At 30.2% G+C, this 22819-nt stretch overlaps 1 protein-coding gene across 3 annotated transcripts; it reads right to left on the bottom strand.

The window, feature by feature from the left end:
* Positions 1-1530: 1530 nt before the first annotated feature.
* Positions 1531-19429, bottom strand: LOC143049676 (uncharacterized). 3 transcript variants are annotated; one of them, XM_076223326.1, is made up of 10 exons: positions 18888-19429; positions 16263-16333; positions 13640-13889; positions 12745-12850; positions 12071-12273; positions 11517-11637; positions 6285-7035; positions 3339-3506; positions 2953-2988; positions 1531-1763 (listed from the first exon to the last, which is right to left on the bottom strand). In XM_076223326.1, exons 1-10 carry the CDS (start codon positions 18944-18946, stop codon positions 1642-1644), a joined length of 1887 nt encoding a protein of 628 aa, XP_076079441.1. In that variant the 5' UTR covers positions 18947-19429; the 3' UTR covers positions 1531-1641. The 3 variants fall into 3 exon arrangements, with proteins under 3 accessions (XP_076079441.1, XP_076079443.1, XP_076079442.1); XM_076223328.1 differs by having other exon boundaries at positions 2949-2988; XM_076223327.1 differs by lacking the exon at positions 2953-2988.
* Positions 19430-22819: the final 3390 nt, after the last annotated feature.

The following is a 22819-nucleotide window of genomic DNA, read 5'->3' on the forward strand; positions in this document are numbered from 1 at the left end:
ACCTATGGAAGAAATACTTATGACAGAAAATAAGGATTTTTTAATTTAAGAATGCTCACATTATTTGTTTTTATTTCAGATTGGGATATTATAGTATAATATTGCAAATGCTCTGTTTTAAAAGAACAACTTGCAAACAGTGTTAACCTCACATAAGACCTCAATATTGTGATATTAAAACAACCTTCATAATTTTCAATATAGGGTATAATAAACAACTTTGCTAAGCTTCAGGATAGAACAACTTGAAATAGATTTCAATATCATAATAGAACAACCTTTTCATATACAATTCAAGTGATTATGTGTATTATTACATAAAGGGACAATCTTTTCTAAAACTAACAAAATACAAATTAAAGTAAAGAATTTCCTCTTTACTCATAAATAGTATAATGATACAACCTTTCCATATAAAAGTAAAGTTTGGAATAATGTTTTAAGTTATATACAATGTAAAGCTCTGTAAATAATGTATTAGCACTGATTATAAATTGCCATCTGGCTATCACATTTGGAAAAATGAAAATGAGAGTATGAACAAGGGACATAACTCTTTATAATACATTTGTACAATGAATATTGTAATGCTTCAAACAAACAAATCGAACTAATAAATGAATAGTTTTAGAGTATAACAGTTATAACCAGTACTTATAACGAAGAGTTGTTTTATCTACACATTTTTGCTGGTATTAAAGTACATGCTTCAATGAAAGCTTTAAGGTCAAAGTTCAAAGTCCAAACAGTGTAATTTCAAAATCTCGACATATTAACAAAGGATCCAACTCTTTCATAAATAATGGAATAAAAAACAACTAATTTATAATAATAATTGACATATATGTTTTAGGTGGAGTAATTATCATGACCCCAATAACCATTTCAACTTTGGTGGGGAAAAAATTACATTTTCAAAAAAGTTTGCAAAATTTGACCTTTCGAGCTACATGTAGCTGCATTTGAAACACTTCAACAAATACCATATGGGGTACATACAGAAATAATAATAATTTCATGCAAGTACAAACAATTCCTCTAAACAAATTAAATACACTTTACATTAGCACCAGTGAATTAAGTAAAATGGACGGAGCAAAACTTGTTTAAAATTTACAACATTCTCAATTTTTCAATATGAAAAATACTACCATTACAGAAAACAACCTATTTTCATTGTATCATGAATGGGTGGATCTATTACAAAGTCAGCCAAAATAAAATGCTCTACAGAAAATATTGTTTACCTTCAGGTCAACTCACACTCCAATTAATTTTGGACTCTTTGTGGGAAATTTAATCTCATTTTTAACTGACGATTTCTTTGTCATTTATGAAAAGAAGTTTTCTTAGACAACATTTGAGCTCTAGATTAGGTGGTTTTTTTTCTTTATCGAAACGTATTTTTACCATTTTTCATCTAAGGAAGACAACTCAAGCTACATCAAATTTGAACACTGATCTTTCCATAAAGAGATGCTTCGTTGATTTTTGTTATTGATATCCTTTATAAAGTCATAATTTAAAGACTTCAATACACACATCTTCATAAGTAAGACAGATATCATTGTGCATCAATTCTTTACAATTTTCGTAACTTTTCCTAACTGGTAAGGTATCCAATAAGTTTTCTCATTTTCATTACAGCATAACATCCTCATCATCTTCAAAGTTCGGCCGTACTCCAATCCTTCTTGCGGGGGTATCTATAGTGTCTTCAAGGTCTTCTGCAAATCCCCAATTTTTTTGGACTGGTCCTTCGTCTGAAAAATTAAAACCATAACTTTAAAAATCAAACTTTTAGTGTCTTTGTTATATTCATCATATATGCTAAATGACTGATCTAAATCCATGTAAGTTCTAATAATTGAGGATGACTCGAAGACATGATTGTTACAACTGTTAAAAATCCTCAAGATACAATTCTGTGTCAAATCAGGTAAACTTTCACTCAATATGGTAGGAGGTACTTAGATTATATGCATGTGTAAAAGACAATCCAGTTAAAGTAAAAAAAATAAAAATACAAACGATTGATATCATTACATTTTGTTCACTTTCTTGCACATTTATACATTAAAAAATAATTTTTAAGAAAGCAATATTCAGCTTTAATCTCTTTATGTGTTATTCCTGCTTTAAAATTAGGAGATAACTGTATTGTATTTTAAGCTCCGACGGCATCAATTGGGGATTTGATGGTCGCAAATTAAGTTTACTGGCGACGCGTTAGCGGAGACAGTAAACAGGTATTTGCGACCATCAAATCCCAAATTGATGCCGTCGGAGCTTAAAATACAATATTGTTATCTCCATACTAATGAAACTGACAGAAAACAACGTTAAAACATGTATTTAAAATCTGTCATATGCCGTCTGCGCTTGCGCGTACGTCCCATAGCATCAATTGTCAATTGATGCCATGTAAGAAAGTGACGTTATCCAATCAAAATGAACGTTACAAATGTTGTTGCATTGGAATTACCGTCTTAATGAGTGAAATTCCATTTTCAGGGGATGTAAATATCAAAAACTTTTAATTGCAAAATAGAATTGTCTAACATTTTGAAATGAAATTCATTCTTCTTACATTATTATTCAAACTGTATTAGAAATTCTGATTTGAAAATTAGCACATCTGAAAATAATATGTAAAATTGACCAATCATAATTTTTGGTGGAACCTAAGCAGCCTACCTGAAATCAGTTTGAATAAAATTCCATGTTAAAAAAAACAAGCAAATATTATCATCTATAACACAACAAAACTTAAGTTATTAAATGTTAGAAACATAATTCAAACTTTTCATTTTAGGTGCATATTTTTGTTTTTAATTCTGGTTTTCCCAAACTTCTAGCAGTGACATTTTTGCAGTCAAAATTAAACAGTGTGAAAAAAAAGTGAAGCAAATAAAATTTTATTCAGTGAAAACCCAACACAAACATACCAACCACGAGATAATTCAGTATATCTGATAAGTACGTCCACTGTTAATTAAATATAGAATTTTAATTTAAGATATTGAAAGTAACCATAAAAATAAGAGCTCCCCTTAAAATTTCTGCACCCAAAATATTCCAGTAAAATTATTGCCTTCTTCAAAGAAGCTTATGTTAAAATAAAGGATGCTTTTGCTTTAAAATTTAAATATAAACTAGATTATTACAATTTATCTGAAAACACCTCCAACCCTCTTATTACCTTAAAAGTGTCTATCATACTAAATAAACTATATATATAATGCATATCACTTTCGCTTATATGTACACCTGTATTAGTGTAAAAAATTGTTTGAGCAGGTATAATTATAAAACTGAGCATCTACAGTAATACTTACCACTAGATAATACCTCCTTTTTAGGAGAACCCAGTGTCCATGTGAAATCTGTAATGCCAGTATTTCTGAGGGTGTCTCCCATTTCTATTTCTTCATCAGATGGTCCTGTTTTATTTTTCTTTAGATATGCTTTTTTCTTCAATTTCCTGACTTCAGTTGGATTAGATTCTATCAAACAAAAAACAATTAAAAGAAAGACAATACATACAGAATAGACAACTGCTAAATGAAAAGTTTTGTCATCACAAAGATGTATAACCTGCTTTTGTTCATTATGTAAAAACACAAATTTCTAAAAGGATCAACACAGCGCAGTCTGCACTAAACACTTTTTCAACTACTAGTCCGAACACCAATAATTAAAATATTTTTACTGTGTGTCCTAACAAAGTTTTGTAAAATCTTACTAGTCCAAATGAAATTTTAACAGTGTGGGGCATCAGACTAGTGGCTAATGGTGCAGACTGCAGTGGAAGTTTGCAATACATAGTACATTTTAAAAAGGTCAACAGCAAAACAACAATGACTTCTCGCAAAGTGGAGAAAAGAGATACCATTGGGTATACATACAGTCCAAAAACACATAAACATGATTTTGTAAACTTGTCTTTGCCTACTTAAAATTTTAAAGAAGTTGAAATTCAGGCAGTTTTGGTTATTCTCTGTATTTTATTATAATATATGTTGTATTAAAAATGATAGAATCGATATCATAAACATGGAAAATTTATGAATCAAATAGAAATTTGCATTTGTTTTCTGTATAAAAATTTCATTAATTTTTTTTTCAACCACAAATTCATGATTGTTTATTTTTCTATAATAATAGTACCTTTGAAGAACAAACAATTTTATGTCATGTATGTAAAACATTGAACTACAAATATTTTTTTCTTTTTTTTTTTTATCAAATTTACCTTCGTTGTAAATACGGTATGATAAAGAACTTTTGAAGTACAAACAATTTTATGTCATGTATGTAAAACATTGAACTACAAATATTTTTTTCTTTTTTTTTTTATCAAATTTACCTTCGTTGTAAATACGGTATGATAAAGAACTTTTGAAGTACAAACAATTTTATGTCATGTATGTAAAACATTGAACTACAAATATTTTTTTCTTTTTTTTTTTTTCAAATTTACCTTCGTTGTAAATACGGTATGATAAAGAACTTTTGAAGTACAAACAATTTTATGTAAAACATTGAACTACAAATATTATTTTCTTTTTTTTTTTTATCAAATTTACCTTCGTTGTAAATACGGTATGATAAAGAACTTTTGAAGTACAAACAATTTTATGTCATGTATGTAAAACATTGAACTACAAATATTTTTTTCTTTTTTTTTTTTCAAATTTACCTTCGTTGTAAATACGGTATGATAAAGAACTTTTGAAGTACAAACAATTTTATGTAAAACATTGAACTACAAATATTTTTTTCTTTTTTTTTTTTATCAAATTTACCTTTGTTGTAAATTCGGTATGATAAAGAACTTTTGAAGTACAAACAATTTTATGTAAAACATTGAACTACAAATATTTTTTTCTTTTTTTTTTTATCAAATTTACCTTCGTTGTCAATACGGTATGATAAAGAACCTTTGAAGTACAAACAATTTTATGTAAAACATTGAACTACAAATATTTTTTTCTTTTTTTTTTTATCAAATTTACCTTCGTTGTCAATACGGTATGATAAAGAACTTTTGAAGTACAAACAATTTTATGTAAAACATTGAACTACAAATATTTTTTTCTTTTTTTTTAATCAAATTTACCTTCGTTGTCAATACGGTATGATAAAGAACTTTTGAAGTACAAACAATTTTATGTAAAACATTGAACTACAAATATTTTTTTATTTTTTTTTTATCAAATTTACCTTCGTTGTAAATACGGTATGATAAAGAACTTTTGAAGTACAAACAATTTTATGTCATGTATGTAAAACATTAAACTACAAATATTTTTTTCTTTTTTTTTTTTTCAAATTTACCTTCGTTGTAAATACGGTATGATAAAGAACTTTTGAAGTACAAACAATTTTATGTAAAACATTGAACTACAAATATTTTTTTCTTTTTTTTTTTATCAAATTTACCTTCGTTGTAAATAAGGTATGATAAAGAACTTTTGAAGTACAAACAATTTTATGTAAAACATTGAACTACAAATATTTTTTTCTTTTTTTTTTTATCAAATTTACCTTCGTTGTAAATACGGTATGATAAAGAACTTTTGAAGTACAAACAATTTTATGTAAAACATTGAACTACAAATATTTTTTTTTTTTTTTTTTTATCAAATTTACCTTCGTTGTCAATACGGTATGATAAAGAACCTTTGAAGTACAAACAATTTTATGTAAAACATTGAACTACAAATATTTTTTTCTTTTTTTTTTTTATAAAATTTACCTTCGTTGTCAATACGGTATGATAAAGAACTTTTGAAGTACAAACAATTTTATGTAAAACATTGAACTACAAATATTTTTTTCTTTTTTTTTAATCAAATTTACCTTCGTTGTCAATACGGTATGATAAAGAACTTTTGAAGTACAAACAATTTTATGTAAAACATTGAACTACAAATATTTTTTTCTTTTTTTTTTTATCAAATTTACCTTCGTTGTCAATACGGTATGATAAAGAACTTTTGAAGTACAAACAATTTTATGTAAAACATTGAACTACAAATATTTTTTTCTTTTTTTTTAATCAAATTTACCTTCGTTGTCAATACGGTATGATAAAGAACTTTTGAAGTACAAACAATTTTATGTAAAACATTGAACTACAAATATTTTTTACTTTTTTCTTTTATTAAATTTACCTTCGTTGTCAATACGGTATGATAAAGAACTTTTGAAGTACAAACAATTTTATGTAAAACATTGAACTACAAATATTTTTTACTTTTTTCTTTTATTAAATTTACCTTCGTTGTCAATACGGTATGATAAAGAACTTGCAAAATCTGCGTTATTTTCAGCTGCTTCAATACTTCTAGGAGTTGGAAAATCATCAAAGGATTGGTGCATTCCTTTTGACTTCACTTTCTTTTTCTTCTTAACTTTATGTGACCTTGGGGTCGTATCTTCCTCTGTTTCGTTGTCATAAGATAAGGTTTTACCTACCACTATATGTTTACTAGAACTTGTGTCACTATGGAAACTATTTTGATTTTCAGTATAAGGGTTAAGTGTATTCACTTCAATCTTTGATACAGATTGAACAGAATGTTTTGAAGGTTGAAAACTTTCTCCCATGTCTTCATTTTCTTCAATTTTTTCCTGTAGAGCTTTCAATTTCTTTTTCTTGCGTTTTTTCTTTCCTGCTGGTTGGTCATCTGGTGTAAACTTGGTACCTAATGGTTTCTGAAGGGGAGGTAATCGTGGTGTTGCACGACGACTTTTCTTAGAGGTTATGTCAAGGTCACTATCCTGTTCAGAATCATAAGGTAGTTTGTTTTCACTACTAAGTGTGTTTAAATTTCCATTTTTCATGTGATTTTCATTACTACTTAATCCATTACGTAGTCCTAAATATTTCAAAGATCTACTTGACCTTATTTCACCTTCAGATTCATCAAGGTCATTATTAACAGTGTTATTATCATTCGTATCTCGTCCTAACATCTTCAGCTCTAATTCCTTCTTCTTTCTTTTTTCTTCTTTCATTCTTTTTTCCTGAGAGGGAAATAGAAAAATAGAAAAAAATAATCATAGCATTACTTTGATGTTTTATATATTCATGCAATAAAATTAACAAACAAAAAAGAGCAATGTTTATTTTAACTGTTTCTGATGATATTCTACTACACAATACATACATATACACTACAATATGTGGTCCTGTCCTAGTGATGTATACCCCAACATATCCTATTTTATTTAAATGGTTTTTTTTCGGACTCTGGTAAAATATATAATTCTGTAAAGGTGAAAAGAGTTTTTATGAATTTGGTAAATAATCAATATATAACAGTATTATGTTAATTTTTTTAGACAGCAATACATCTAGGAATATGCAGGGATTTTACACAGGGTCCAATTTTCGTATATTTCAGCTGCCATAAACAAATTGAAGACACATGCGAAAAATAAAAATATACAGTTGAAAGTGTATTTGCTTTTAAAAACATATTTACAGTGCATACATGCTGATATTTATGTGAATTTGAGGCCATGTTATGGTTAAAGACTGTTACTGTTAACTGTGGAAATGAGGTTCTCTAATTCTTTGTCAAATTATCCCTTTCTGCACCCATTGTATAAAAAAAAATAATCATCATGAGGTTCGTTTGATCTCAGTTCGTTATTGGTTAAAATTCTGATATTTGCGTCAAATTTCCTTGCTTTCCTATGAATTTCCTATTGTAAAGGCATGAAAAAAGGCGGATTACATGACAATGAAAGAACACATCTTTTTTCAGATCATTTGAAAAGAAGGAATAAATTTGCCTATGTATTATAATTAGAGAAACAGATGCCACCACAAAATATCGTGTAATACAATATTTATCCACTCTAGACATTTAAATTTTATAAATTTTATAAATTTGAAAATTTAACTGTCTCGAGTGTATAAATATTGTACTACACTGGATGCAGTGGTAGAATCTATAGCAATGTAATTATAGGACTTTCCCTGCTAAATGTGGACATGTGGCTATGTAATTATAGGACTTTCCCTGTTAAATGTGGACATGTGGCAATGTAATTATAGGACTTTCCCTGTTAAATGTGGACATGTAGCAATGTAATTATAGGACTTTCCCTGTTAAATGTGGACATGTGGCTATGTAGGAATGTAAATGTCTCTGTTTAATAAGGACATGTGGCTATGTAGGAATGTAAACTTCTCTGTTAAATGTGGACATGTGGCTACGTAGGAATGTAAACATCTCTGTTAAATAAGGATATGTGGCTGTGCATTTAGCATAATTAAAATTACTTCCTTGTTTATAAATTTGAACCCCATTGGGAAAGATATTTTTAGCTTGTACAGTAAACCAAGGACATAACCTTGAGTAAACTTTTTATTTTCATCCTTTTTATAAGTATCATACCCAATCATCTCATAATTATAATACATTCAGAATTTTAGCATTCTGTAGGTTCACACAAAAATTTAGGGAGTATAGAAAGAACATGCATCAAAGATAGACAACTCTTGTAAAATTCAGGCAGAGGGAAGCATTTTCATTAGATCCAATTGGAAAAGAGATCTACTTGTATGTAGATTGTAAAAATTTAAATAAATCCTGATTCCTCTAGCTGTTTGTCTTAATATATATATGAATAAATGCAGAGACTTGTCAATGATATTTTGTGGTCAGTATTGAATTATTCATTATTTGCCATAAACATACAGAAAAATTAAACTAAAACCACTTATGATATAATTCGAGGAAAAAATGTGTAAATTTGTCAAAGATTTTTGCGTTCAGAATTAAAACTTTACACTTTCAACAGACAGAAAATGTGAAATAAACCTATACCATAAAATCCACCTTTATCCACAAAAAGATATTATAATCACGACTTTCAACCTCATCCAATCATAATACATATTATTACATACATACAAAGGGTAAACAGCAATCTGCCTCTGATTGACAAGTTATTCAATCTACTTTTAGTTTGTACTTTCATCAACAGTACTTGATTAATTTGTTAATTTTTGTTGTTTTTACATCACTTTTAAGCACCGCATTTAGAGAGACAGAGTGTCCGAAGAAAACCACCGACCATAGATAGGAAAACTGACAATCATAGTCAATTAAGATTGGAGTCAAGAGGGGGTTTGAACTCACAACCTCAGTGTTGACTGGCTAGTGATTACAGTAGTAGCTACTTAGACCACTTGGCTACTGAGACCCCTAAACAGTGCTTGGTATAAGTCCACAATATTTATGTAGCTCACCTACATGTTGTAATATATTTTTGCCAACTTTAATATAATTTAAACTCCATGACCTCACATTTTTCAAAAGTTCTGTGTTCAAAAACTGAATTTATTGTTTATGTATATTTTAAAGAAAAATTATCATAATTTTCATGAGTGGGCCAAAAAAATAAATATTTGAGAATCATAAAAACAAATAAATTGCTTCACTGAGCACTGACAGGAAAAACATAATACCCCATAGGTGGGGCATTAAAACTAATCAAAGATACCAGACTAATTTTGTAGATCAGACCTGCCTTTCATCTACAGCAGACTCATCGATGATGATTGAATTAATTAGTTAAAACGATAATAAAGTATGATGTTAAGGAGCCTTGAGAACCCAAAACTGTGAAAGGCTTCTTTCATATTTTACAAAACAAAGTTTGTTACAAGCAAAAAAATTGGACTTTTTTCATTTTTAAGGAGAAATCTGCATCTATTCTTTTAGCAAACAGCAGTATTGTGCATCACTCTTTAGTTAACATGGTTACACAGCAAACTAAAATACTAACTTTCAAGGGAGATTATCTGCAACAAAAATATTCAAAATAATCAAATCATGGAGGTAACAATTTTTAAATGTTGAAGAAAATCCCCCTTGTCTGCAAATATTTAGTAGTAAAACCAACATTCAAAAGGAAAAGCTCACTACAACACTGATACAGTGAAACCTGGGTAAACCGAACCCTGATAAAACCGAATTTCAGTTTAAACCGAACAATTTTCAAAGTCCCGAAAAATTTAATCTAACCTGACAAATCCGAACCCTGTCAACACCGAATTCCGAACGCGTTTTGAAGGCTCGTTAGTAAATTTGTCTTTAAAAATTACCTGTCAAAATCGATCAATAGCAATCAAAACAAAAAAGCATTTTTGATTATTTACATGATTTAATTAAACAAACACAGGAAGACAGAGTATCCCCGAGGGTTTTTGAGGTTAATCAACTGGTGAGTTGTTATTACAAACTAATTAGCATGTTTGTGTCCATGTCTTAAATGATTTTTTTTTGTCAAGAAACGTTCAACTGATACCCCTATGGCTGATAATGACAAGGAAGGAACTTTCAGATCAATTAAATGCACGTTACTCAAAAAATTACGACCACAAAATCGTAACTGTCATTTTGTAGCTAAACGGTTTAATCAAATGATATTTTAAAAGCTTTTCACTGGATTCAGAAGTCGTGCAACACAACAAGGTCAATGGCTTTGATTGTCGGATTCCCGTTAGAGGCCCTACATATTTGATTTGGATGCTCCCAAAGACTTCCGTTAGCTATTCAGCAATGATAGAGTCCGAGAATAAACTGGACCCCTACTGTCGTTTCACTCTTATCGTGTGGCGAAGTATCAATTAGCCAGTTTATTCCGAGAACTCATGTTTACAATGACGATCTCGATTCAACTACAAAATCGTCATTTGACAGCGACTGGGAATCTGAATTAGTCAGTGAATTATAGAGGAGAAAATAATTATCAAAAGCAAAATCCCTCCATGGCGGCCATCTCACAACGAAGAGCGTGATTGACTGAGTGGCGTTTGATTTCTTAACAAAAATGAAGCAATACGTCTATCTTCATCTACTTATATTTTTTACATTTACATCTAAATCAACACAAAAAAAATTGTCGTCTGTTGTGTCACCTTATATCCATTGTCAGTAAGTGCCAAAGTTATTTTGGTGTCGACTTCCGTTTACCTCTATAATCCGAACACCTGCGAAAACCGAATAAAACGCAAAGTCCTGTGGGTGTTCGGTTTGGACAGGTTTCACTGTATATATTTGTACATATAAACAGAATATAAATGATAAAATACAAAATTAAATACTTTTAGACTAAATTTTAGTTTTTGAGTCATTTCACAGATTTCTTATAATTCTAATGTTATTTTAATTGCATGAAAACTGAAAGTACAGGCAAATTATGAATAGTTAAATCAGTAATAATGATATTAATACAAAACACTTACCCATAAACAAATAAGAAGATGTGGCAAAGATTAAATGACAAGCTTGTTGTGCCTGTAAGCAACTTAAGCAACTACTTGGTTTAAGAAAAAAATAAAAAATAAGCAAATATGACAAACAGCAACTAACTAAAAACAACTGAATTCCTGACTAGTGACAGGCACCTAAAGAATGTGGCAAATATAATTTTATTTTGAACTTTAACAGCTTATGTTAAAAAAAAAAAAGGAACTAAATTAGTACCTTTTCATTCAGGCTATTAACATCAACACGTTTAAATGGATCACCATCTAATTGGTCTTCGTCTTCACTCACAGGTTTTTCTATCCCTAATCTCTTCCTTTCTTCCTCTTCTTTCTTCTCTCTATCAAAGATAAATTAACAAGAACATACATTCTTGAGTGTTATAAAATTGGAAGGTGGCAATACATCTTGATTATAAAAGGTTAATATTGTTAAATAGAAACTTAGTCATACTTACTGTTGTGAGTTCCCCAATATTTATCATGAGAGTAATTTTCAGAGTAAAATGTGTATTGCATTGTAATGAATACTATGTATTCTGTAAATTTAGAAAAGTTAGTAACATTTTTAATTTTCGTGAAAAAATGTACAAAGAAAGGTTTTGTAAAAATCAAACCTTGAATTTAATTTTTGATAGCATTATTTTGTATGTTGCATTACCTGAAATCACAAAAATCAATCACAAAAATGTGTGTTTATTTATAAACAATTGCCATTATAAGTGGTTGCAAGATTTCTGAATTTACAGTTTTCTGTTTTATGTTTCACTGTACCTTTCTTCTCTTATCTTGCGTACTCTTTCCTTCTTTTCAGCTAGTTCCTTCCGTTTCTTTGCAGCCTCGACCTCCATATCATTTTCTACGCGAGGTTGGTAAACACGCCAGTTATGCTCTAATGTGGCACACATCCATTTCAGTCCAACTTTTATATTATTATCCATCTTTTTACCAGTACCTTTAAGTGCTGAGCAGGTTTCCTAATACAAGCAGAAAATATCTTAAACAGGTCGCAGGAATTTGGAATTAAAACCATCAGAACTCTTGAATTAATGATTTATCTTTCGGAATGCTTATCTTTTTAAGAAATCAGAACGACATCTACCTCCTTCTCACCGCTGACTATAGAAGGAGGCAACATGCTCTGTGTCTTATGTGTGGTTTCATGTTTATGTTTTCGGTTGAGGCAACTTACAATGAAGTGTAAATCAATTCAAAACTAATAACACAATAATATATGTTGGGTTTTTTTTTCTTTTGTTTTTGTTTTGTATTCACATATGAGAAGACTCATGTACAAATGTAGAACATATATGTTTTATCAGTATTGTTAATAATTTATAATACCCCAGGCCCTATATACTAGTTATACAGTTATATATTTTTACTAGCATAAATCACCTCAATATTTATACTGCTCTAAAAAAAAAGTCAGTTTGTAATATACTCACAATTCTACAAGGACATTTATTAGCATTTACTAAATCTTCTAAGCCAAGTTGGTCACATATATCAACTTCATCCATTGCATTTTGGTGGTCTTGTTTATTGGCAAGTCTACAAATATACATTGTCATGCGATAATTAAATGTTATGTATTTTAAGAAATCATCAAAAGTCAACAGCAAGATTTGAAACAAACAATTTAAGCATAGTATTTCACTTAAAGATCTGTCTTGCTGGCATTGAGTGAAATACAGTGAAATAAGGTGATTTATAGTGTCCGATCACATGTATGACCCTTTGGCCTGTACAATTTTTATCTATTAAATATACAGAGAATATGTGGTATATGTACATTAAGCATGTTAAGAGCACAATACTTTATGTGAGATAAACTAGGTCTTATAATAAAAAAAATATCCCTAAATCTCAATCCTCCCCTGCTTTCATCCAAATGTTTTCTGAACAACAAAAAATCTGATTTTGATTTTTGCTATTTTCTTTTATTTTGTAAGAATCTATTTAAAAACAGCCAAAAAAAAAATAAACGCTGTTTTCTGAGGCTTATTTAACGTTGACTTCAGAATTTTTTTTATACATGTAGCTGTCATTCAAACTTTTGTTTGGTTACTACATATATATCATTGCCAAATTCACAATACTTCAGGGAGATGTTTAGCATGTTTAGCTAGCCATAAAACCAGGTTTAATCCACTATTTTCTACATAAAAAAATGCCTGTACCAAATCAGGAATATGATAGCTGTTGTCCATTCCTTTGATGTATTTGAGCTTTTGATTTTGCCATTTGATTATGATTAATTAGGGGTTTTCTGTGTTGAATTTTCCTTGGAGTTTTTTTTGTGATTTTACTTTTCCCACGTGCAACAATAAGCCAACTTACAGTAGTATAGGTTTCCCTGCTACTTTTTCGTCCTCCAACAATCCTTTCAAGACAACTTTCGCCTCTTCTAATCTCTCTGGCGTAGAAGAATCCACCACGAAAATAACTCCATAAACTTCTACAAAATATTCCTTCCATATCCTTCTGATGTTTTTCCCACCACCCAGATCAAATATTTTTATTTCATAATGGTCCAAAGTCAGACTTTCACTCGTAAACCCAACTGTTGGTGCTGTGTCATGATGGGTCTCTGGGAAAAAAAAGGTCTAGTTTCAGAATCTCATTTTTAACCTTCAATGTTTGATTTTGAAAAGTCCAATTCCAGATTTGTAAGCTTAAAATTTATTGGGTCATAATATAATTGGCATTTAAAAGAAATTAAAAACACTAATATATTGTGGATTCATTTATTTTCGTGGGTACCGATTTTCATGGATAGAGGAAAACTTGCATATTCGTGGATATTTAAATTCATGGTTTTGACAAAGTTCACATGCATTCTTTTAGAAAATTTGCATTTTGTTGAATACCTAAATTCGTTGTTTCCCTGTACCCCCGAAATCCACGAAAATTGGTATCCAACGAATATAAATAAATCCACAGTACATGAAAAGACAAGCATGCATGTCATCTCATGCTTCTTTTGTTGGACAGGTAGAAATAAGGCACCAAGAAAATTTGGTCTCATTTTATTTATACTTTCTCTTATTTCAATTCTTGCGTATTGTGTACTTTGGTATGTAGCTATAGAGAAGACAATTTATTTGGTGTCAAACTACTGTGGGTTTATTATTATTCTTTGAATACAAATTTTCATGGGTTTTGTGGGTACAAGCGAACCACAAATTAAATTGTTAAATGAATCACAAATTTTTTGTTTTGTAGCAAAAGTATGAAATCCAATATTCACAACGTCAAATATTCACAACTATTCACAATGTCAAATATTCACAATTTCAAAATATTCACAATCTCAAAATATTCACAATGTCAACTATTCACAATGTCAACTATTCACAATGTCAACTATTCACAGTGTCAAATATTCACAATGTCAAAATATTCACAATGTCAAAATATTCACAATGTCAACCATTCACAATGTCAACTATTCACAATGTCAAATGTTCACAATGTCAAATCATTGCTGGGCTTCCAAAATGTTGTAAATTACAAATTTTTCAAGAAAAAAATATCTTTCAAACAGGCTTTGAAAATTTGGACAAAATGCATGCTTCCAAAATGTTGTATGTGAACTTAAACATTTTTGTAAATAGCAGTGAAATAAAAACTTTGACATTTCTGGATTATACCGAGAACTTAAAATATTTTCACAGAAATAAAGAAAAGTACAATTACTTTATTCCCAAAGCAATTATACAACGATTTTCAAGTTTTCAAACAACATTTTGGAAGCAAACTTTACAAACAACTGACATTGGAAATTTTGTAATATGTCTTATTTCAAACGTTTTGAGTGGTCTACAATGGTCTAATTGTATGCTATTTTGTTATACCAAAGATTTCCTACCGCCCAGACCATTGCTGTCAAAAAGTCATATACAACATTTTGGAAGCCCAGCTACGAAATATTCAACAAATGTTCAAGTTTTCCTCATTCCATGAAAATTAATACCCATGAAAATAAACAAATCCACAGTATGCTTTTAATTTTATCACAGTTGAAATGGTTTTAAATGGGTTAAAATGGTTATAAATGTATCTGCAAATAAACATGTCATAAATGTTATAAAACACACAAAGAAGTAATGTTTACTTTTATTAAATGATTCAATGCAAATATTTAATTTCATCATTTTAATTTTTACATACAAACAAATTTATAGAACTGCTGATAGTTAGTATTCAAAGTACACATGTATAACAAAAGGGAAGTGAAAATCAATCTTATCTCTTAAACAAAATCAATAAGTTCAAAAAACATGAAAAAGGGGGAGGGGTATGTCATGTGTGTACAATGAACATGACAGAATATGAGAAAAACATTTCTTGATGTAATAAAGTACAGTTATTCCCACATTCCCAGGAACAAAAATTAAATAAGTCTAATTTCGAGTATTTCTTACAATTTGACACAAAGCAAAGTAATTATGTGTCTTTCAGTAAAAGAACACTGATTCACCATGCTAACAGATTCTTTAAGATCGTTGATATTTTTCCGATACTTAATCTCACAGAAAAAGTCACAAGAGATGTCAGTCCATCTATATTCTTATATCACAGTTTGTAAACTTTCAACATGAAATTTAAAAGTGACTGTATACAAAATCTTCCTAAATTTTAGACTTGTGTGCACGTGTATGTTATAAACTTTTTTTTATTTAGTTTTTGGTATTTCTACTTATAATATTTGATCAATATGAATACAAAGTAGATTTTTTTGTGCATACATCTAAATCATGTACAAATGTAAATGCTATCGAAAAGAGAATAAACAACTAGCAACATATTAAAACAAGCTTTGAATATTGTTAGCCAAATGTTTACCGACTATTTATGTAACATGTTTATGATGTATATGTGTACTTTTATAAGGTCAGTTTCTATCCAGCACAGCTCAAAATCATGATACATTGCACTAACATGTTAAATATATACTAACCTCCAAGTAAAGCTTTTGTGGCAGTAGTTTTCCCAGCATTGTCCAGACCCAAGATAGCTAATGTTACCTCCCTGTAAAACAGAAAGTTTATTATACACCCTTTAAACATGTAAAATCAGAAATTCAGCGTTTACATGAATAGTATACTTATTCAAATTCATAACCCCATTATTCATGTAAAGTACATTTCAATTAGAGTATTTCTAGGTGTGTTATATTTCAAGATTTGTGTGCGTCCTTTTGGATGCCGCCTCAGTTACCCAGTATATACAGCATATATACAGTTTGATTATCCTATTTTTCTAGACAATGTCGACACCAATAGGCTTATGATGTACAATGTAGTGCGGGATGGAAAATTATACTAACAGATCAAAGGAAAACTTAGAAATTATTTGTAAATTCAGTCTATTAATTGAATAATTTAGATTTTTGTGTTTCGAGGAACATTAAAAAAAATAATCTTTTACCCTTTGACCATTGTTGACCTCTGGGTACATTTATGTCCCTTCTTGACCATGCTGACCATGTTGGCAGTCTACATGTACATGAGGGTGTTAATGGGAGTACCTTTAAGACGAATAACAGTAAAAATTCTTGCCAAATGACGTTAACAGTAATTTTTGGCGCATTACGATAAAATGTACACTTTCTTTTAAACGAGAATCGGCTGATTTTGACAAATTACATTGATTTGTTCCTAAAAATGACGGTAATGATAATTATTTGAAACCTCTGAGGAATCTCAATAAGGATGGATATTTTGACAAATCACGGTAAAATTTTAACCCATTTGACGCTAACAGTAGCTGAAAATGACTGTTTGAGCCTGACGGTAAAGGGCATAACTACCCTCGTATACGTCAGAGATGCAAACAGTTTTTTTTTCCTGTCAGACATTGGGGCCTACAGGGAACGAAGTTTAGCCAGACCCATCACATTTCTGCCAGACCTATATTTTCACTCAAAATAATCTATGTAAAAACTTTGTAATATGTCTATAAATAACAATGAAATGTAACTGTTTCCTGTTAAGGGGTTTCCCGAATTTTCCCGCTAAAAAGCACATGGCTTTCAACAATTGTAAACAAAGCATTCAATTTGTGATCATGGATTACAGCTTTAATTAATTGAATTTGGATATAGATATTCAACTTAAGGTACAGTCAGGCAATGTTTTTACTTTATTCTGGATTAAAACTAATTTGAAAGAAAAGTTTAAAAAATAAAATATATTGTGAATATTCAGTGACCCATAGATTTTTTGAACTCTGCTACGGAGGTTAAAGTTACGTCATTTTTCAAACCAATGGTGTGTATTCTCTGTTACAACTAAATAACTGCGTTTGATATAAATATTTCAATAAATTAACGATGTCAAACATACGATTTCAAAACTGAAATTTATACTGCAAAAGGTTTTATTTTTATTTTTTAAGGAAGGATATTTGGAAGGTGTCAGGCTATAATAGTTATCATTAAAACAGTTTGAACTCCCGATTTCTATTATGTTATCGAAGCCTTGAATGTTGTTCTATCTAATCATGCAACGTGGTTGTAAATTCACAATTTTATACTCTGCCAGGACTGACGGGGAATTAAGTTTTGGCTGACCCAAGCAGACTAAAATATTGACGGCCATCAGGTCCTGCACAGCAACGAGTTTTGCCGGACCTGCATAAATTCTGCCCCTTAGGTCTGACAGGTCCGACGATTAGTTGCATCTCTGATACGTACATGTTTCCATAGTAAGAACATGGAAAAGACATTTTGTAAACATACTCAAGCATGTCAAGAGTGGGTTTAATTGGGATCTAAGCGTGACCGTATAATTGGATGATTTTTTTTTAGCGTGAAACGTGTAAGTCAAATAATTAAGAGCGAAAACAGGACACACGAAATAACATGCACTATAATGCCAATGAGAAGCCAGATACAGGATTCTCACTAACAAATAAGCGGTCTGGGATCAGACCCCCCAAATGAGACCGCTTCACAATTGGTGTCAAAATTTTTTTTTTATCATGCAATGAATATATACTACATGTTATTTAATAACATAACCAGGTATTTTTGCATTCTTGAAATAACAGACATTAAAAAGGCAGCTCGAGGTTTTCTTATATTTGTTACCCAACATAAAGATCATGTATAAATATAGTGAGTTGTGTACATGTTCCTTGTGCGACATGGTGTATTTCTTTTTATCACATATTTGTTATGAATACCTTAGGTTTTGCATATGCAATAACCTCAAAATTGCCCGGGGCAAAAAAGAGATATCCATATTGTGCCCTGTACCTAATGACGTGACGTCATTGCATCCTGAACGACACGTTTTTAATAAATTGTTTAATATTTTACCTTTTATGTATCATTAAATTGTTATAATTGAACTTTTTTCTCTTTTCTGCAGAACTTAAATATGTGATAAAAAGATTATAACATGTCTTTTCCATATTGGCCCGGGTATCATCCCTCGACCCATATCGGCCCTCGGCTAAAGCCTCGATGCCGATATGGGAGTCTCGGGATGATACCAGGGCAAATATGGAAAAAGGCATGTTATAATCTATACATATGAATTGTCATGTCAGAAGTTTATTTTACCATTAAAATACTCACCTTCTTGGCTGGGTTTTTCTTTTGAGACATGAAAAACATTTCCCCATCAGGCTGATCATTTAATGTAAATTCAGGAAAGAAAATACAAATAATTCCTGTGAAAAACTTGTTAGAACTTGATGATTAAATCCAGGTATTAATTAAAGATAATGTAGTTAATTTGATTTAATTAATCTGCTACAAAGATTGGAAGGATTAATTAGGACAGCATGTAAAAATCTCGGAAATCGTATTGTTATAAAATAAATGTTTTCTGTACACAAAATATTAGAAGTTCATGTATGTATAATTTGATCTCATGAAAAATAAAACCATGCACTCTTCTCTTCGTTACTGTACAGTACTACAGACTAAAAATAAATGAAATTAAATATATCCCGTCCTTTAAAATGTCCATTCCCATATTCTTCAAAAGAAAATGTTGAGATAATTGAATCCATATGCTGAAATTAGGAAATATTTAACACATTCTTAAAATTTTCCTTCCCATTGTAAAAGTGTCCGCCATGATGACAACAATCCGGTTGTTTACGTGAGTTGGCGCATCACTAAGAAACATGAAAACGCGCCATATTTGTAACAGGTGCGCGGGATGGAAATATTTTCAATCATGATTATGAAAAAACATTGAAATATATTTTTTGATAATGCATCTAAGTTTCATTCAATGTTATTGAAATAAGAAAATAATGAAGAATAAGATCTTAATTTTCCACCCGAACTATAACAGTGCGATGGCCGAGTGGTTAAGGCGTTGGACTTAAGTTCCAATGGAAGTATTTCCGCGTGGGTTCGAACCCCACTCGCACTAACGTTTATTTTTCATTTATTTTTTTATTTTAATTTATCAGGATGACTGTTAAAATGTGCATAAAATTAGTCAAATGTCGTCGCTTTTACTGTGGTTGAGTGATAAAAAGATTATTATTGGACATTTGTCAAGACCACGACCAATAGAAAAAAAAGACAAAGAAAGACCATATTTTGAAACTGCATGCATACATCCACAGATGTTTTTAATTTCAAATTTCGGATAAAATACCTTTCCAAAATTATAAAAAAAAATTTTTTTTTCAAAATATGGAACAATCATTAATGTAAATGTTAAACATAATTGATTGTTTGTCACGTTGAAGATTTGCATGTTGTTTGGTTGATTTTCATGTTAACTTTGTTTCAAGTTTTTGTTTCATTTTTAGAGCTTAATTAAAGAATACTATATGCCAGATGCTAGCTACAAAACACATCTTCCTCTACAAAACTCTGTTTTTCGACGACTTTTCTCTATTGGTTGATGAGGAATGGGCCTCCCTTTTCCCGAATAATTATTGTTACTATACTATATATAAAAATATTAATTTTCGCGAACCATTTAGGTCACGGAAATTCCAAAATATGGCATCAGTAAGGAGAGTTGTACAAATAATGTGAATACACAAAACCCCATCCGAATTTTCTTTAGCTAAAAGTATTCATCTTTTTCTATTTTAAATGTACTAACAATATTCCATTTTTCTATAATTTCGATTAAAATGTGCCAAAATCTGAGTTAAAATAGGTCGAAAAAAAGTGCCCCAAATAAACATTCCCTGATTGGTTGAAGTACTGTGGCGTCGATGTAAAGCATAGCAAGCCTCGATGTAAAGCACACGCTTCACAGGAATATTTAAAGTAGAGTTTTACAAATAATGTGAATACATATCCCCTCAATCCAATTTATGTATTGCTGAAAATAATCAACTAAGTGTTCATTATTTTCTGTTTTGATTCTGCTAACAACATTCCATTTTTTCTATAATTCCGATTTAAATATGTGAAACCCCGCTATAAAAATAGATGGCCTCAATGGTAAAAGCAACGCTAAAAATTTCCGTTAATTTGTGTGTAATAATTTATTTCAAGTTTTAATAAATACTAATAGTCTGTAATATTCTTTAACTCATTTTCAATTATTTAATATCCTCCTGCATGCTCATATATACAATAACAGTATATAGTTTATGAATTACTGATCCTATATCGTTATTTCCCATTCATATTTGATAATATTATTTTAAATGGTCAACATTTATTATTATTTACTAGAACACACCCGTGATATCACGGGTCCGTGACTGAATTAAAGTATATAACTATGCGCAAGCCTTATTTTAGTATTAGTATTGTCATCTGATAAAGTCATGTCGATTATAAGATACACAGTTTTCTCTGCTTTCAAAATCTTTCTGTTTGAACCCGTTGAACTGGAACTTATCAGTTATTGATAACATTAATTATTTGGAAAACAAAAGGTCCTGGAATGGAGTATTTTTTAATCAACAGCATTGTCCTATACAAGTTATAAATAAAGTTGAATTATTTGCTTTACTGTTTTACGTCATGCCCACTAACAAATTGAAAACTGTACCTATACGCCTTCTTTTTAGTCCAGATTTTTAGTATTCGTATTGTTATCTTAGAAAGTCTTACTGATTAAAATACTACAATAGGTAACAATTTGACAATTTAGTAGTGTCAACCCTGTGGTTATGACCCGTGTATATAGCATATTAATCCTGAATACAACGTTTGGTGGTGCGCCTGTCAGATGCGGAACGTACAGATAAGGTAATAGGTAACAGGTAAATATACTATTGGTATCGGTAGCGGACTCGACCCGGAACGGCATTATTGGCAATATTAATTACGTGGACAAAAATTTTAATCTACACCTTTGTACTATATTAGTTATATATAAAGTTGAATTCTGTGTTTCGTCGTTTTTACGTGATGACGGCTGACAAATTGGACCTCGTAATTTTAGTATTATAGATGTGCGACATAACAGTCAAAGGCACATTATGAAAATTTCAAGCTCATTTTTCAGATTGCAGATTTTTTTTTTATTTGAAATTCCATCGATTTTGATTTCTTTATAAAGGTTGCGAAAACTGGTCACAGTCGAATCCTTACTGAGGTATCAGCATAGTTGTGTGATCTGTAAAAGAGGGGCGAAAGATACAGGAGGGATATTCAAACTCATAAATCGAAATTAAACTGTGAACGCTATGTCTAAAAATAATCAGTAAATTGTGACATGTTGAATGAGTAGGCATTCGGTTCAACGCAACTAGAAGTCAATTTTAAGAACTTTGCAAGATGTCGATTTTCCCAATGTGCAAGTTAAAAATGTAAAAATCACAAAAATACTGAACTCCGAGGAAAATTAAAAAAGGCAAGTCCCTAATCAAACGACAAATTGAAAAGCTCAAACACATCAAACGAATGGATAACAACTGTCATATTTCTGAATTGGTACAGGCATTTTCTTTTGTAGAAAATGGTGAATTGAACCTGGTTTTATAATTAAACCTCTAACTTGTATGACAGTCGCATCAAATTCCATTAAATTAACAACAATGCGTGAACAAAACAAATAGACACAATAGGTAAACAAATTAAAATAGGGGTACCACAGTCAACATTTTGTTTTAATCTTAATTACAATAAAAACAAACAAATATTCAACAAAGAAGCACAAAAACTCCTATATCAAATTTAACAATCTCGATCATTCATTGTTTTCTTACTTTTGTATTTTATTCATGTATGTTAAACCCACCCATAAAGAATTGAAAGATTTTAAGTATAAGAACCGAATGGTAAGATTAACATAAACTCTGACGTAGAATGATCAATCGCACTTCAACGTACATCAGTTGATCGTGGAAATGTAGACGTCACACAGTTAGAGATATAAAAATAATTTTGTCTTTCAAAGTATGAGTAGAATATAGTAATCTATAGTTCTTTAAGCGAAGTTTACTTTGTCATTCTTGTCGCTTGTCTATATGCTTATTATGAATTGTGAAGTATACGAGATCTGCTGTAGCAACGTTAACTAGTTTAATGTTTTGTTGAGTTTTGTTATTTCTCGTCTTTTCCCTCTTTGA

Source organism: Mytilus galloprovincialis, chromosome 10, assembly GCF_965363235.1.
Source record: "Mytilus galloprovincialis chromosome 10, xbMytGall1.hap1.1, whole genome shotgun sequence".
NCBI classification, from domain to species: Eukaryota; Metazoa; Mollusca; class Bivalvia; order Mytilida; family Mytilidae; genus Mytilus; species Mytilus galloprovincialis.